Source organism: Meles meles, chromosome 7 (genome assembly GCF_922984935.1).
Source record: "Meles meles chromosome 7, mMelMel3.1 paternal haplotype, whole genome shotgun sequence".
Taxonomy (NCBI): Eukaryota; Metazoa; Chordata; class Mammalia; order Carnivora; family Mustelidae; genus Meles; species Meles meles.
The window spans coordinates 37,927,715-37,946,390 of NC_060072.1; the positions used below are offsets into that span (position 1 = coordinate 37,927,715).

At 37.4% G+C, this 18,676-nt stretch overlaps 1 protein-coding gene across 3 annotated transcripts in view; it reads right to left on the reverse strand.

Moving 5' to 3' along the window:
* ACSS3 (acyl-CoA synthetase short chain family member 3) overlaps window positions 1-18,676 on the reverse strand; it is a 162,199-nt gene that overhangs the window by 127,853 nt on the left and 15,670 nt on the right. For all 3 annotated transcript variants that reach the window (XM_046013287.1, XM_046013286.1, XM_046013288.1), the window contains exon 2: window positions 943-1,087. In XM_046013287.1, the coding sequence (XP_045869243.1) occupies window positions 943-1,087 (145 nt within the window). The remainder of the gene's footprint in view (window positions 1-942; window positions 1,088-18,676) is intronic.

The window sequence follows — 18,676 nt, forward strand, 5'->3', positions numbered from 1 at the left end:
GCTGAAAAAAATCTGATAATTCGTCTGTCAATATTGTGACTCACCCAAAAACTACACAGATGGGAAATAACAAACAAACAAGAAAAAAAGAGCAAATTAGGGAAACAGGCAGTGTGTAGAAAGACCTGTAAAGGGCGAGGAATGCCAGAGGGCATGACCAGACAACCAAGGTGAACCGGTTGTGTGCATGGCCCAGAAGGTCTGGAAATGAACCTTTGGGAAATGCTTCATTCCAAATGGCTTCTACATCCCGGAGTGGGGGGGTGGTGCAGATTTTACTCTCTAATAGCAATTTTTTTTTTAAAGATTTTATTTATTCATTTGACAGACAGAGATCACAAGTAGGCAGAGAAGCAGGCAGAGAGAGAGGAAGGGAACAGGCTCCCCGCTGAGCAGAGAGCCCCACGTGGGGCTCCATCCCAGGACCCTGGGACCATGACCTGAGCTGAAGGCAGAGGCTTTAACCCACTGAGCCACCCAGGCGCCCCTCTAATAGCAATTTTTAAGGAAAAGGTATTTAACTGGTTGTTTCTTAACAAGAAAACTCTGGTGTATCATGTCAGGTGGTAATCTAACAGGAGGGGAGGCTGGTAGCAGGCAAGTCGGGATGCTGCTTCACTACGAGGAAAGCGGAAAAGGAGCTGGACTGACACGATGGCAATGGAGAAGGAAGCAAAGGCCAGGAGAGGACTTACACATATCCTTAGAGGCTTGCTAAGTTCTCCCTGTAAAATGAGTCTCTTCCAGTTCTGTAACATGTAAAATAAGGGATAAAAACTGTCTATGAGTTAGCGCACCTCTAGTTTTTCCAATGTACCTAAAAGGAAACCATAGTAGTGTAGGTCAATGAATTAAGCGAAGTAAAGTTACACAATGTGGATGTAGGTTCAGCAATTTCTATATGATTTCCAAGTAACATATACAGAACATTTACGATAGTACCTGCTCCAGAACCTCTTTGTAGGTAATAGTTGCTTTAGTATTTGTCACGGGACTGTCGTAGATGATAGCAATCTTATCTCCTTGACCGTTTTCAATATGACGATCGATGGCATTATAACAAATATTAAGCATCCCTTCCACGAACCTGAAAAATTGGAAGGTAAGTATTAATAATTCTTCCCAAAAATATACTGTTGCCTAACTAGTTTGTGTATTTCTAGTCTGGCATCACTGCCCTTAGAAATAGTGTTCCCCCATGCATGCTAAGCCAGGTAATGATATGCACAAAGTAGACGTTTAAGATGGTACAGAGGGGACATCTTTTTTTTTTTTTAAGATTTTATTTATTTACTTGAAAGAGAAAGTGCACAAGCATGAGTTGGGGAAAGGGTAGAGGGAGAAGCAGACTCCATGTCTAGCAGGGACCCAGACGTGGGGCTGGATCCTAGGACCCTGGGATCATGACCTGAGCTGAAGGCAGCCCCTTAACCAACTGAGCCATCCATGCATCTCCAGAAAGGACATCTTTATTTTAATAAAGATGTACTTATTTTGATGTGCACTAGAAAAAATATATATATACCTCACACTTCAAGGGGATAACTTTGTGGGTTTTATTGTTAGGAAGAAACTAAGTATAGAGCACCAAAACAATCTAGGTTACACAGATGAAATGAATTGTATATAGGCCAAGCAAACATCAGGCTGAGAGGACAAATCATAGATGTGTGACTGAGTTTGGGTATCTGCTATAAAAAGACAAACTTTCTGGAAAATTCAATTCTTCTTTAAAAGATATGTATAGATACAGATATAGATATATAGATTTTTTTTTTTTTTGCTTCAATGAAGTGTGATGTCTCTGGTTGCACAAAGAATAGATAAGCTCTGTTCTGCATCTTTGAGATGTTTCATAATTTGAATAAAGAATGAATGTACACATGAAATTTTAATTAATTTTTTGGAAGACCTTTGCAAGTTAGTGCTTTTCATCTCCTAATTGTTCAATGCCTCCCAGTGAAAATACGGACACTATGTAGATAGACAGAGATACTTTTTAAGGAACTATATATCATTTTTCCAAAAGAAAAATTTGCTGCTTGTTTAGGAGGAGAGGATTAGAATAAAGTATTCAAATGGACCAGTGGTCTAGTTGTCCCAATGTCAGACTAGCAAATATTATAACAATGCAAAAATAACAGGAAATAAAAAAACACCGACACAAGAAGAAAAAGCCTTGTCAGGTAGCCGAGGCTCACCTCAGGTCTTCGCTCAAAAAATCCCGTGAAATGAGGCAGTGAATTAAAAGCAGCCATAGATTTGGTGACAGCATGAAAAAATTACACATACAGAACTCAGCAGGACGAGGCATCGCTTAATCGGGGTCAAATGACCCTACACACTGCAATAATCAGAATATGGCGACCCGACAGCACAGCACAGAAAGTAATTAACGTAAGGATTCTCAATCGCCAAGTGTGATAGATTCAGTGTTTGTTCAAAAATATTGTCTCTTGCCTTTGCCCCCACCTCCGTGAGCAGAGACGACTTCCCTGGCTGTGGGCTCCTCCGTGCGAGCATGCTCTATGGAATCACAGACGATTCAGGCAGAGGCCTGAACGCACTTGTGCAGCTGGGCTCGCTCTCTTTCACCTCCTCTGCCCCTGGAAGAGCCTCGTGGTGCTACAGCTGCCTCCTCGGCCTCCTCCCCAAGCAGGTATTTGCAGGTGGGAGGAGAGCCCAGCAGAAGCGGGGAACCCAACCCAGACAGATCTAGGTCTTGGAGCCACGTTTCCAGTCATGCCCATCCTGGGTCATCTGACCCCGTGACAACCTCGAGATACCTGGAAATAAACCGCTGAATGTGTTGGGATTTGGACATTTTTGGGGTTACTGGATAGGCAGCGTAATTGTGGCCATAATTAGCAAATATGCCAAGAAAAAAGGGTAGTTTGCTCAGCATTTTGTGGCAGAAATAAGGAAAGATGTTTTATAGGATTTTCTCACAAATATAATTATTTCTATTTTTTTGGTTTTGTTTCTGTTTCTGAGACAGAATATTAAGAGTATAGGCATGCTGGAATACTTGTCAATGTTGTCATTGCTCTTTCTTTTTATCTATGACTTCCACTCTACCACACTTTGTGCCCAATAATTAATTCTGCTCATGACAGTGCACAAAAAAGGGGCCCCCTCAATAGTAAAGAACATGAAGAATTCACTTTATCATCTGCTGACTATTCTAACTCCTTACTTATTTCTTCCCAAAACCTCTCATGGAATCTTCTTCCTCTGTCAAATCTTTGACCAAGATTCCTAAGGTTCCATATCGATCCCTTGGCTCACTCTGCATACACTCTCCGGATAATCTTTACACTCATATGGCTCCAACTTCCACATTTGGCTCCAGCCCTGACCTCCTTTCTGAGTTCTGGCCCTTATAGCCAACAGTCTGCTGGTCATGGAAGGGTTTCGGAATGAGTGTCCCCAAAACATGCGTTTTGGGGATGTGTGGCTTATTTGGAGCAGAAGACAATCAAGGCCCAAAAGATTCGGGAAGACCTTTACACAGTGCCCTCCCCCCTGGCCCCCACTACTTAACTGCTTCTAAGAATTTAGTTAGACGGCCTGGTCCAGGAAAAGATCTATCACCAAAGGTAACTACAAAGAGTATGGGCCAGGCATGATAGGCCTGGCGGGAGCGCTTGGCAGGACTTATTTGTTCAAAGTCCCGGTCTCATGGTCTCTGCAAACAAACATTTGCTCTTTCCATCTTCCTGTGAATTGTCTTCCTTCCCTTTGAAGCTCTAGGCCCTCACCCCCTTCACCTTGGCTCATGATGGCATATAAGCCTCAACAGTCTGTCTTCGAATCTCTCACATCTGTATGAGGCTCCCATACATTCACAATTAGTTTTTTTTTCCTATTAATTTCATATTATGTCAATTTAATTAACAGATCAGCCAAAAGAACCTGGAAGGATAGAGTAAAACATTTTCTCACCCAGACAACATCTTGATTTGGAAAGAATAACACTAACATGTCCAAAACCATAGTCATTTTCACCCCACCTCAACCCACTGCCGCAAAGTACAAACCCTCCCCTTCCCGTTTTCCATATTTCAAGGAACAACCTTACACCCAGGGACCTGAATTAGAAACCCCAGAGTCAGATTTGATCCCTCATTCTCTACATTCAATTGGCCATATGAAGATCACATTAATCTCCGTAAATGTTCAGTTCTCTCATTGATAACCTGGGTTAGAATTACGGCCTCCTACTTAATCTCCCTGCCTCAGGCCTCAACCCATCCTCTCAAGTCACCTCTCTACACTACTAGAATGTTTTTTCCTCCGTAAGTCAGACTGAGAAAGACAAATTCCATGTGACTTCACTTTTAGGTGGAATCTAAAAAACAAATAAATTAACAAGTAAAAAGGAGAATCTGCTGTGTAAATACAGGGAACAAACTAATGGCTGCCAGAGGGAAGGAGATGGGGGGATGGGTGAAGGTAAGAAGGAGATACAGGCTTCCAGTTATGGAATGAATAAGTCACGGAGGTGAAAGGCATGGCATAGGGAATATAGTGAATGATATTATAACGGCATTTTACAGTAACGGGCGACAGCTACACCTGCGGTGAGCACAGCATAATATAGAGAAGTTCAATCACTATGTTGTACACCTGAAACTAATGGAACACTGTGTGTCGACCAGACTCAAATTTTTTTAAAAAAGTTTTTAAGGAATGTTTTTCTTCAGTGTAAATGTTCTCATACCATAGAGTGCTTAAAGTCATGTAATACTGTTCGATGAAGTTCAGAATAAAAACTGTGTATCTTCAAAGGGCATGCAAAGACCATCCATCTCAGCTTTCTTTCTCCCCATACAACTTCCCACATTCCAGCTTCAAGGAATTACAAAATGTGTAATTCCTGAGTCCAGTCAGCAGCTCTTGCTGTGGCCATCCTTGACCTTGACCACCACCCTCCCCCAGGCAGTTCCACAGCCCTATGCACAGATCCCTGCCATGGTACTCGTCATATGGCAATGACAATTGGTCTACTTACTTCTCTGTTTCCTTCATTATACTGTAAGCTAACTGAAGCAGAGACAATGTCATATTCTCCCTACAATCCTAGGATTTACTATAGCAGTTCTCATATTAGGCATTCAATATATATTTGATAAATTAATGAATAAAAATATTAGTAAATGTCCAAGAAACACTGGATTTACGATCCAGGTAGAGTAGCCAAGGTAGTTTTTGCTATCTCATTTTAAAGTTGAGAGAACAGAGACTTAAAACAAGAATAATCCCCAGGATATTTGGGAAGAAATTGGATAATGCCATACCTGCAACCCAAGACTTTAGACACCTAGACACACATTGGTATTAACATCATATTAATTAATTCATTTATAAATAACTTATTTTCTACCCTCAAGTTCACGGATTCTTTCCTCTGTGGTCTCCATTCTGCTGTCAAGCCAATTCAGTGAATTTTTATTTTGATAACTGCATTTTCAGTTCTAAAATTTCCACTTGGTTTTTCTTTAGATCTTGTGTCTCTTGGCTGAAGCTTTTTTTAGATTATTCTCAAGTATTTGAATATATGTAGTAGTTTCATATTTAAGTTATTAATATCCTAGGGTTTTCTTTTTTAAGGATACCCTTAAAGATATTTAAAGAAGTTTAAGGGTACCCTTTAGGACAGGCAGAAAGAAAATTCAAATAAAGGGCAGGGCCTGCAAGCAGTGCTCAGCAAGAACTGTGGCAGGAGATAACAAATTGGCATGGCTCCAGAGGTGGTAAGAGTTGATGAATATACCACTATAAATTGGCTAGACTTAAGTGATTGGTTTACTGTGGCTGACTGGACCAAGTGACCTGCAAGGAACCTCCCAGCTCAAAGATTTGGTTATTCTACTATGACAAGATTCTTATTTCATTTTAAATCAAATCATTTCAGTAAAGGTCAGTTGAATACCTTCTATGTGCTGTCTCTTCACTGTCCCTTCTAAATTCATGAGCAGATTTTAAATGGGTTGTCTCCCCAGATTATTAAAATAACTAACGCCCACTATAGACAACTGAGAAAATATACTTTCGGGTATTTTGTTTATATATGTAAATATTTTGCCTCTATGTTTAAGATTACATAATGAGTCTTTTCCAAGAGCCTGAAAAATTTAAAAAACACCACACATTTAATGATGGCATAATATTCCATTCAATGGCTGTTCAATAATAATGTTAACCCTGTATTGTTGCAAATTGCTTTTCATAATATGTCATTATTTTAAATGATCTTGGAATGATGTTTCTTATAGAGAAATATGGGTTACATTGTTTTTTATTATATTTGTAGGCAAGATTCCTACAATCAAACACATACATCAAATAATTACATTTCTTCTGGAAATATTGAATCAATTTACATTACAAACAGCAATACCTGAAATTCCATTTTATCACACTCTCCAAATACAGATTATTTTCAGTCTTCTTCAGTTTGAGAAGTGAAAAGTAGTTTCAGTTTTGGTTTGACTACTGGTATTAAGTAAAACGTCTGATCAAGTTTTTAAAGTTCTTTATACTGAACATTGATCTTATGTCTGACATTGTTAGAAATTAGTGTTCTCAATTTATTCACTAATTTCAATTCATGGTGTTTCTTGACATAAAAAGATTTGAAATTTGTATGTAGCCAAATAAACTCATCATTTTCCTTTGCCATTTCTTCCTCTAAGAAAAATCCATAACACTCTCTTCTGGTTTCATTTTTTATACTGACCCTTGACATATGTCAATAATTCATTCATATATGTATAAAATCTGTATGTAATATACATGATATAGTATATATTATACATATGTATTGAATGATATCTGTGTGTGACTCTATATATATGGATAGGTACACATATACTTATATATTTATATTTATATAATGAAATATACTTATATATTTATATTTATATAATGAAGAATATAATAAGTGTATAAATTTACATTTATATAATGTAGTACAATTATATTTGTTTATCATAGTCAATTTTACAAGCATCAATTTTTGTACAAGCATATATTTTTGAATAATGCTTACTATACTCATTCTTTCATGATGCTCTATTCTTCCCATATGTATTATGCATATATATTCATATATATATATATCAGAGTCTTTGCCAAGGCTATGTAGTTTCTAGATACAACTACTCGAATGTTCTGTCAGTAGAGTCTTGTAAAGAGTTCTCTTTAAACTCAGTCAGCTTTTAGTTCTGTTTAAAAAAGAAAGGAAAAAACTTCATATTCTTTATTCTACCACATCTCGGCCCTGAATTTTTTCTGCAGAAAACTGAAAGAAATCTGAATGGACCCCACAGCTCACTTGAATAACAGAAAAAAATACAAAAGTGAAAATAAATTGATAGCAATAATGGAACCACTAGAAATGGTGCTACCACCTGATCAGAGCAGAGGCAAATGTTGGCCTATATGAAGCAAACAGAAGTAGAATGACTGCTATATCCAGAAGTCATAAAAAACATGGTAGATCCAAGTGTATTGATATGGAAAGATTTCCATGACATCTTATGTACTGCCAATTTAAATGAAACAAAGGAAACAATGTATAGAAAAAAAAATCATACAACTGTACCATAGAATATATTTATGGGGAAACTATAAACCCCAAGCAGGTAATAAAGAGGCTCACCAAAAGGCTCTCAGTACAACTCTGAAATAACTCTACAGTCAGAGGCAAGTGGGAATAAGAAATGGGCCACAGGCGTTTGGATGGAAAATCCAGACATAAGCCGTACAAACATACCCCAACATACACATCACCACATAAACTCTCACCAGCCCAGTCTAACTTTCTGAAATAGGGAGAGTTTCTTTATGGATGCTCCTCTAGAATATCTAAGACTTGTAGAACAGGGACAAGATTCTATGTGACTTCCAGGAGGTCTAGAAACCCTACATACCACTGCCACCTGGAAATCCCCTCTTTTCTCTCAAACAATTACAGGAAGGACTCTAGTAACCAAAATCTGCATTCACTGACACATGAACTAAGATCCTTACCTGGATTCTGAAATGTACTTCAGTCCGTTACCTGAACCTGGACACTCAGAAGAGTGTATGTGTGTATGCATGTGTATGGAGCTGTTCATGTATGTGTGTATGTGTGTGTATATACATAAATTCATACCATATGTCAATAATTTATTCATATATGTATAAAATCTGTGTATAATATATATGATATAGTATGTACTACATGTATGTATTATATGATATCTCTGTGTATATATATGTATGGATAGGTATATGTATACTTACATATTTATATTTATATAATGATGTGGTGGTAAAATTATATTTGTTTATTTATCCATAGTCAATTTTACAAATGTATTATGCATATGTATAAAAAGAAAGAAAGGAAAAAAATTCATACTTTTTATTCTACCACATCTTGGCCCTGAATTTCTTCTTCAGAAAACTGAATGAAATCCGAGCGTACCTAAAAGCTGACTGAGTTTCTATATATATATATATATATATATATATATATATATATATGCATAATACATATATATACACACACACTTATAACAGGACAATATAAAGCTTTGTTATCATAAATAACAAGAGGAAAGATATATTTTTAACTTCAACAATATATAAAGTGTACCTAAAAATCAATATAAAAAAATTAAAAATCCAGTAAGTAAGGAATCTCAGCACGCTATCCATAGAGGGGAAAAAAACTGATAATGGCCAATAAGCAAAAAAAAAAAAAAAAAAAAAAAAAGATGCTCACCCTTGCTGATGATCAGGAAAACAAACATTAAAACAATAATGATATTATTTTCCCCCACTGGATTGATATAAAGATACAATACACAGTACTTTTAATTCAGTCGAAGCAAGATGCTTGTATATTTATCTCTGTGCTGTATAAAAGCACAAGGAGTCTAGAACAATGTGCAAGAAAATATGAATAGTGGTGATGTTGGGTAAAAGAAAAATTGATGGGACAGTATGAAAAGGGATAGTCTATATTTTTCTCTAACAAATACTTCTGTATGATTTGGTTTTTGCTAACATGCATTAATGAATTAAATGGATGATATAAATATACTTGAATAAAAATATAAATTTTAACAGAAGATTGCTTGGCACTTGGTTTGACTGAATTATCAACTTCATGTCATTATAACTACCATTAATGAAAAATGTTAACTAATCTCTTTTCAATTTTCTTCTAGTAAGAAGGAATATTTCTTATACTTGTGACAACGTCTAAACTCAGTTTTAAGGAACTAAAACTTGGACCATTAAATTTTTGCTTCTTCTATTTATTTATTTTTCTCACCAGGATCAACTTCAAGCAGCTATACAGTATACTAATAATGGCTACATAGAACCTTCAAATCACATAGCTCTATTATAAATCTGTGTTCATTGGACCTGCTTGCTATCCACTGCAATTTCAGTCGCCCTCATTCCAGGCACTTGTAAAACTGTGCATGAATTGAGGCATGTGGTTAGGAAGCTTGCCAAGGGGCATGAACACAGCTAGAGAAGTAATGCAGGAAGTCTTCAAGATCCAGCCTGTGTTTTCCACACTTCCTTCTCTCTGTCACAAGGACCAGTGACATTCCAAATGGTGGCTGCCCTGTCGACTGTATTTTTGAATGAGCACATATGTTATGAAGCAAATTTCCCAGGTAACTAGAGACAAATGTGCATGAATGAGAGACACCTGGGCTACAGATGTCCCTAAAAAGAAGTCAAGACACACCATCATAATGTCTGAGTTCACGGAGGTGGACCTGAGAGTTTTCAGAAGGAGCTCCAGTAAGAAGAAAGCTCTTGGCAGGGGTGCCTGGGTGGCTCAGTCTGTTAGGTATTTGCCTTTGGCTCAGGTCATGATCCTGGGGTCCCCGGATCCCCAGGGGTCCCCGGATCCCCAGGGGTCCTGGGATTGAGTCCCATGTTGAGCCCTGCCTTGGCACCCCTGCTCAGCTGAGAGTATGCTTCTCCCTCTCCCTCTGTGTGCATGCTTTCACTCGAATAAATAAAATCTTTACAAAAGAAAAAAAAAAGAAGAAGAAGAAGAAAGCTCTTGAAATTCTTTCTAGACTGCTTTATGCATAATTTTCTATTTCCCTTGCTTTTTCCTCATTAACCGCTGCTAGTTTACATCTAGCATCTTGTTTGAATTTGACTTCTCTTCTTCCCCTTAGCCTACCCTGAATTCTGTCTTCCTGATACTTGACTTTAGCCCACCCTGTACTTCACACTGACCTTGTTCATCGAGAGGGTTAAACTAGAGTGTGTACATGGCCCACATACTGGGCTGAGCGAATGAATGTAGGCAGATATCTGAAAGATTTTTAAGAGGTTGGGAGCCTGACAAGTTCCATAGTCTTGATCTCTAGGTACTGGAAGAAACTGGTGCTAAATGTTCACATTCACATGATTCTTCTATTCCCACAATTCTCATGATTCCCAACCTTCTGTTTGTTGAGAGCTAAAATTTTGTTAATTAGGCATGTATGTGTTAAACCAGCTTTCAAACATTATAAAAGGAAATAAAACTCTGACACTAAAAAGAGAAAGAAAACTTCTTTCAGAGGGAAAAACTGATAGCATTTACTCTGTGAATTTGATCACCCAGGTACAGAAAGTGGAACTGGTAAAGTTTAAAATATTCCTGTCAATTTTACCACTCCCTCCTATTTCAAGAATAAAACTTACTGTATGTTCAGTAGTGTGACCTATGAAATTCTTTTACAAACTGCCATATTTCAATCTGTAAGAAACAACTGTTGAAAGAAAGAGACCCCTAGCACAACCGTATTTGGTTTTGTTTTTGTTTTTTTTAAGACTTTATTTATTTATTTGAGAGAAGGAGAGACAGAGACAGAGAGACAGAGAAAGCACAAGGGAGGCAGAGGGAGAGGGAGAAGCAGATCCCCCGCTAAGGAGAGAGCCTGACATGGGGTCTCAATCCCAGGACCCTGGGATCCTGCCTTGAGCCAAAAGCAGATGCTTAACCAACTGAGCCACCCAGGCGCTCTAGCACAACCATATTTGGTAGTCACGGTCCTGCAACCCTCTCTGTAGTCCCAGATTCTGATTTCTGTACTGGTCATACATTCACCATTAATGAACTGGAAAGTCCAACTTACAATTTACCTTCTGATAGGAGCTCCCTTCCTTGGATCATGCTACAATTTCCTTCCTTGACGACCACCTATTTGGGTCTTTATTTTGGCACAATTTCAGAAAAAAAAAGTTCAAGCTCTTTATTTAAAGTTAAATAAACCCAAGGATAACATACTGAAAACAATTCAAAGATGATGGATATATTTGGCTATCTACATACTAAAATACTAAATCCATGCTAAGATAGTGAGGAATGTATAACCATGATAAGAAACAATTCATCATTTTATAGGCAGACTTTTGGCAGATTACAATCCCCGATGTTAACTATCAATAATGATCTTCTCTTCAAAAGTTTTTTATCCAACAAATCTAACAATAATTTGTTGTTGGTTAGAACTGAGACTATAAAGAAATGGGGAACATATAATTGGGAACATGTCCACCACTCTAAAAGTCAGAATGATTTGCAATAACTGTAATAGGAAGCAAAATGTGGCAAATTTGCTGGCAGAGGTAGAAACAAAGTATGATGAAAAGACAGTAAAAAAAGAGATTAATTCCAGCTAGAGGAATGTGGTTAGGAACAGGCGGATGTTGAAATGAATGTAGTGTATTTGTTATAAGCATCTAAACGTTGAAGTAAAAAATCAGAGTTCAAATATCAGGCATTTCAGGTACTAAATGTGGGACTGCAGGCAAATTAATGTGCTTAGGTCTTTCTTCCTTCATCTATAAAATCGGGAAAACAAAACAAAATAAAAAACAAAGAGCACTTACTTTGTGCCAAGACAACACTATGAACAGTTAACACAAATTCATTCAATTCTCATAATGACTCTGTAGATACTAATATCATCTTCATCTTACAGATGAGGAAACTGAGGCACAGAGAAGTTAGGTGGCCTCCCAGTGGACTGCATGTCAAACAGTCATGCTCCAAGTCACAACCACTTATTCTGTGTCGTAAAATGTACTCTACAAGCACAATTTTATATACATTTCATTGACTCTTTTCAATAATCCTATCAGGTAATTATTATTTTATACACATTTACAAGTGGGGAAACTGGCTTAGGTAAGTTATGAAAGCACAGTTTTGCGGCAATGGGGACGACAGTCTAAAGCAGGATACAAGGGGAGGGTGACTGTTGCCAGATTTCTTGAATAATAGTGATGCAGTGATAGAGATGGAAGTCAGGAAGAGGTGTGAGAAATATGGAAGACTGAAAAAAGATTTTTAGAGAAAAAGAGGAAGAGAATGAAAAGAATGCATATTAAAGAAACCAGGACTCAAGAGGAAGCAGCAAACTATAGCCACATGCCAACTCTGGCCCACAATCTGTGTAAATAAAGTTTTATTGAAACACAGCCACACTCAATTGTTTACATACTCTCTGTAGCTGCTTTTGCTTGATAACAGCAGAGCTGAGTGTTTGCAATGGAAACTTACTGGCCCATAAAGTCAAAAAAATTACTATTTGGCCTCTTAAAGAAAAACTTTGCCAATCCTGTCTCTAGGGAAGACTTGTACAACAGAAATTTCTGTGATGATGGAAATTTTCTGTCTCTTCACTGCTCAATAGCATAGCCACAGGTAGCTGGTTAAATTTAAATTTAAATTAATTAAAAATAAATATAATTTAAAATTTAGCTCTTCAATCATACTAGCCACCTTTTGAGTGCTCAGTAGCCACATCTGGCTAATGTCATTGCAGAACTAAATGTTAGCTGTTACTTAATTCTAATTAAACTGAAATTTAAATCATCACATGTGGCTACAGACTACCACATTGAACAATGCAGCTGTAGGGAATTTTGAGGAGGCAGAAGTGGTCCCCAACACCAAATACTGAAGAGAGATCAAATGAAGTAAGGACTTCAGGTCAGTCCACTGAAAAGGAACACATAGGTATTGATGATCTTTGGGAGAGCAATTTGGATACAGGGATGAGAACTGAGGCCACTGGCATGGATGCTGGTGTGTAAAGGAGAGGAGAACCTGGAATACAGACAACATGGGTGAGAAGTGAGGGTCGGAAGACAAAGGGGAAGCTCTGGCTCTCTTTAGCTTGTCCAAATCTTTCAAGTGGCTTTTACTAAAAGGGTGAAAAGTGAAGGCAGCTGAGGGGGGAGGCACTGAAAATTAACAGAATTTTTAAATGGCAATGGCAAGTGAGATGGTTACAAAAATTAGGCAAAGTTAGGTTCTGGTTTAGAAGTGCAAGTGCTTTAATGCTGCTGGAATGGGAGATGTTGGGGTGGAGCATACCGTGAACCAAGACAATGAAGACCAATGGAAGCCTCATCTGAAAAGCCTGGAATGCCTTGTTAAGAACGTGCAGGCTAATTAAAAGGTCTAGAGCTGGAGAATGTCCTGCTTAGAAATGGATTTCAAGTCAGACTGGAGAGGCAAACGAGGAAATGGAAGCAGTTAGGATCCACTGACTAGGCAGGAAGAGCAAATAAGTTGTGAAAACATGGGGGGAGAGAAACTATTATAGAAACAATCAAAAAGGAACTAGAAGGAGGAGGAAGAATGGTATCAAAGAAGCCTGAGAGTTTCTTCATCTCTGTATGTCAAGTTTATGTTGCCTTTAAGGGAGACCTGAAATAAGAAGAAAAAGAAACAGTTTTGAAGTAGGGAAAGAAACTAATATTTTGTTAATCGCCAATAAGCCAGGTTCTGCGTCTGGTAATTTATATATATATGTATATATATATATATATACACACACACATATATATGTGTGTGTGTGTGTGTGTGTGTGTGTGTGTGTGTATCTCAAATCATTAATGCACACCGTCCCTTGAGGACAACACTGTTATTCTCATGTTATCAATGAGAAAGGCGCCTCAGAGAGGTGAACCAACTCCGCAGAATTATGAAACTAACATGCGGCAGACTGCAACCCAGTGCTTTCCAACTCCAAGGAAAATGGGATGGATTTCCAATTTCACATGTCTGTGTGCTTGTTTGAGTAATTCTTGTACTTTCCCTAGAGGCTGTTTCCTGTGGGCAGAGACCATGTGCTAGCTCATTAATGGCACACAGCAAATGCTCAATAATTATTTTTAAATAAATGCTTGCAAGTGTGAATGAACGTAAACTGAAGTAGTACTCTCCTGACACATTAACACAAATAAGAAAGAGTCTCATGAGGTAAGCCCTCAATAAAAAAACGACGACTGGCTCAAAAGACTACTATGGCACACAAACAGAGAGGGCTTTAAGCATTTTTAAGAAGGCATCATATTGCTTTATACACACACAGGGATATCTCATCTAAATTACAGAGAGCTGGCCTTGAGCCGTATCAACTGACTGTTCCAGGAAACCCTCCAAATTGGGTAATTGCTTACTTCAGGCGGCATAATAACCTTATGTTAATTTAACCACTAGGGATATTGTTTCTGTAAAAGTATTTGGAAAGCACATCTCTCTATAGGACAATTATTTTAACAGGGAAACCGAACACAACGAGAGAGACATCCTTCAGCCCTACCGATTCTTCTTCTGTGAGTACATGCACACAGAACCCGGCCCCATTCACTAGCCCTAGCCACAGATTGTCCCACCTCAACATGAAAGAACAGCGCAGCCATCTGCACCTCTGCCAGATCATCTCAGATTAAAACGGAGTGAACTGCCAATGATGAGAAATACATCCAACAGGAAAAAGAATAGAAAGAAAGGCTCTCAAGAAATCAATACCTGTTATCTGAACTGTATCCACTGTCAATGAAGAGAAAAAGCATGAATGAATGATCTTAAAGATCCACGGGTTATGAGTCATGCTGGACAGTTAAATTCAAAGCTGAAAGTGAAGACACCATTTTATCTTGTTGGTTTTATTTTTGGTGTAGAGGAAATGCAGGAAAGAAACAGAGTTTAATCAAACAAATAGAATTCAGTTTAATATAAAAGATAAAATTATAATTAATTAATAGTAACGGGCAGATGTTAAAGATCCAGTCAAAACATGTTAAAATTTCAAAGCATGAATTCATTAAGATTGAAATATAATCATAATTAAATATAAATTTAAAAGTACATTGTAAGGGAAAGTAAATTTCATCAGACAGTCCTTTTCAAGAGAGCATTTAGGATCTCCATAGGAGCAGAGGTCCTCCATCAGCCAACTCAGAAATAAGTCATGAGAAACTCATAAAGGACCAAACTCCAAACCAGAGCAGGTTCCTAGGAAGACAGACCTACAGACCAGGGCCCATAGGATCTCCAAGCAGATAACCCTGAAACCTCAAAACTATCCAGAGAACCAAGAAGGGGCAGAAGAGGAGATACCACACTCCAACACTAACCAGTATTTGTTGGAGGGAAGAGAAGATGCCTCTCAGCATTAATCCTGATAACAATGATGAAGTGATGAAGAAAGAATGAAAAAAAAAAAAAAAGGAGAAGAGAGAGCAGCCCAGGCACCATGCAGAGAAGGAAGCCAACTCATTAACATTTGTTACTTTTCCCTGGTTAAGGAGAAATGTGAAAAGAGGGTAGAAACAGGTAAGTGTTTAAAGTAATGTGCTCAAAACCTGAGGACTTAAAGGCTTTTTCCTATTTTCATATTACATCTTCATCTTAGCTACCCATTTCCTTATCTTTAAGGCTATAACTCACACAGAATGACACATCACAATGTTCTGATGGAACTCTCCACTACAGCTGACGCTCCCAGAAGGCAGACACCACATTCATTAACTCATTCTGCACAACACTTAGCTCATGTCCACAGAGAGATGTCTCATACAAGCTCTTAGAGAGGAGGAATACAATCAGTCATTTTAGAATGCCTGAGAAGAACTTTTTCTTCCTATTGAACCATACAAATTATTCTGACACTGTTTCTACAAAGACTGTAATTGGGAGAAATACAAAGGGGGCATCAATTTGGTCTTACTGCTTAAAAAAAGATTTGAAGCAAATGGGATACAACATTAAGATTTTACAAAGCTCAGTGTTCAATGTTCAATAAATTTTTATCTTTATTCTCTAAATATTTCGTAAGGAAGAAAGTTATGAAACTTTATGAACAATATTAATCTTTTCAGAGAAAAAAATTGACAATATACATTAGAAAGTGTATAATTTGGGCGCCTGGGTGGCTCAGTGGGTTGGGCTGCTGCCTTCAGCTCAGGTTGTGATCCCAGGGTGCTGGGATAGAGTCCCGCATCGGGCTCTTTGCTTTGGCGGGGAGCATGCTTCCCCCCCTCTCTCTGCCTGCCTCCCTGCCTACTAGTGCTATCAAATAATAAAAAAAATCTTTAAAAAAAGTGTATAATTTCTCTTTGATCTAGACATCTAAGAAAGTTAAGAAAGAAAGAAGTAGACAGAGACAGAAAGAGAAATCTTTGGAATGTTGTATCCAGAGATATAAATATATCTGCCTGTTTTTAACAGCAAATAAAGAGAAACCACCTAAATATCAACATGAGGATTGTGAAACAAAAAATTTTACATTCACCCAATCAATAGTATAGATAGTATAATTCCATTTTTCAGCAAGAACAAAATAGAGACCTAGAGAATCAGTCTGATAGACATACAGATTTTCTAAAAGGGAAAACACATACACAAAAAATAGGAGTGTGTGCCAAAACTTGCAAATCTATAACTAGACTATAAACTAGTTAATTGTACGGTGCCAATGTCAAGTTTGGTTTTGAAAATGTCCTAGTTGTGTAAGATATTATCACTGGGGAGAGCTGAGTGATAGGTACAAACAACCTCTTTGTACTATTTTGTAACTTCTTGTGAGTCTATAATTATTACGAAATAAAAATTTTTAAATGCGATAAAAAGACTGAAGGGAAGTATATAAAATATACCAACATATGCACCAAGAATGCATTGAGATACTGCACTACAGTTGATTTTCCATCTATTTCAACTTTCCCGAGTTTACCCAGTTAGAATTTAAAGAAGTACTGTTTCTTTAGGGAAAAAAAGGCATAAATCAATTTTTTTTGTATTCGTTTCAGAGGTAGAATTTAGTGATTCATCAGTTGCATATAATACCCAGTGATCACGACGTCAAGTGCCCCCCTTGATGCTCATCAAACCTAAATTCTGATAAAAATTATTTGCGAATAAAGCAATGTCAATGAAGAGGCAACGTCAATTCAAACCAAGGTCTCAAACTTAGGCCTCGTGATTAGAAAACGTCTCCTCTGACACGCAATGTGTCATCCAACCTCCCACCTTCACCTCTCACCAGAATATGCTATAGACATAGCTACAAAAATAAATCTGATTTGACTAACTAGATACCATTGAGCATAACTTGAAAATTCTATTATGCCTTTTCCCCCTACTCTTATCTTAAAAATAATCTTTGAACAGTATGACAAACTCTCTCTGTACTTTATCCTTGTTGACCCCCAATATCTACATAGATATTACATTCATAGGTAAAACATTTTCCATTAACATTTTTATAATTTGAAACTTAACTATAGTGCAGCCTACTCAATTTTCTGAGTTCATTACCTAGCTCCTGCTAGGCCCACTATTTCCCTTTATTCTCTTTGCTGTTACCTGTCTTTTCCTCATCTTCCTTGTATTAGCACCTCTAGCAGAAAATAAGAGGCTGTACAAATGGATAAAATTAAAACTGGCTGATTCTTTTATGTATGAAAGGATTCATTAGTTAGAAAGTGGCTACTGTTGATCAAAATGTGTGGCTGTATCCTCTAGTTACTCACACCTCAACAATCAAAGGCAATTCAGAGTAGAGCTGACTGTAAAATAAAACAAATTCTAATACACCTATTTTCAGAAAATTATTACTAGATAGTCCCATCACTCGGAATGACTCTTTTTAAATAGGAAAATGAAAGCAATCTTATTGCAAGCAACACTTTTTTCCTTTGATGTGTGAAGTTGGTCTTCAAAGTTACACTCTATCTGGAATCTCATTCAGCACTTGGAATAGTTCCTGGCTTTAGAAGGCATTGGATCAACGTCTGTGGAATGTACAAGAGAAAGGAGGAAAGGATGGCAGGAACAAATGAGTTAATGAATGAATAAATTCCGAGCCAAAAAACCTCCACTTTTATAAATATAACAGGCCAACGAACATAGATGTGTGTGTAGATATATGTATATAGGCACCAGGCTTGTTTTTAAATCTGTAACACTAGTATCGTGATAGTAAGATGGGATTAACTGGAGAGGAATTAAGATACAGTGAGAAGCTAAAGTCTAACAGATCTGGTTTTTAATCCCAGATCTGCTACCTGCACCTTCCTTAAATTCTTCTTTAAGAATGTGTGTGCTTGATAAATTAACAAACTATGGTAAGGAGTACTGTTATTATTACTGTAATGATATATTTTGCATTCTGTAACACTTTAACACACATTCACAAACACATACACACATGCGTGCACTCTTACATACAAATACACACAAAGAGAATAAAGTCATCTTCTAGGATTTAAGAGGTTTTGATTGCGAGCATTATTATTTCTATCAGATATAGACTGAAATAATTAGATATTTAATAAGAAAATCTACCCAATTAAA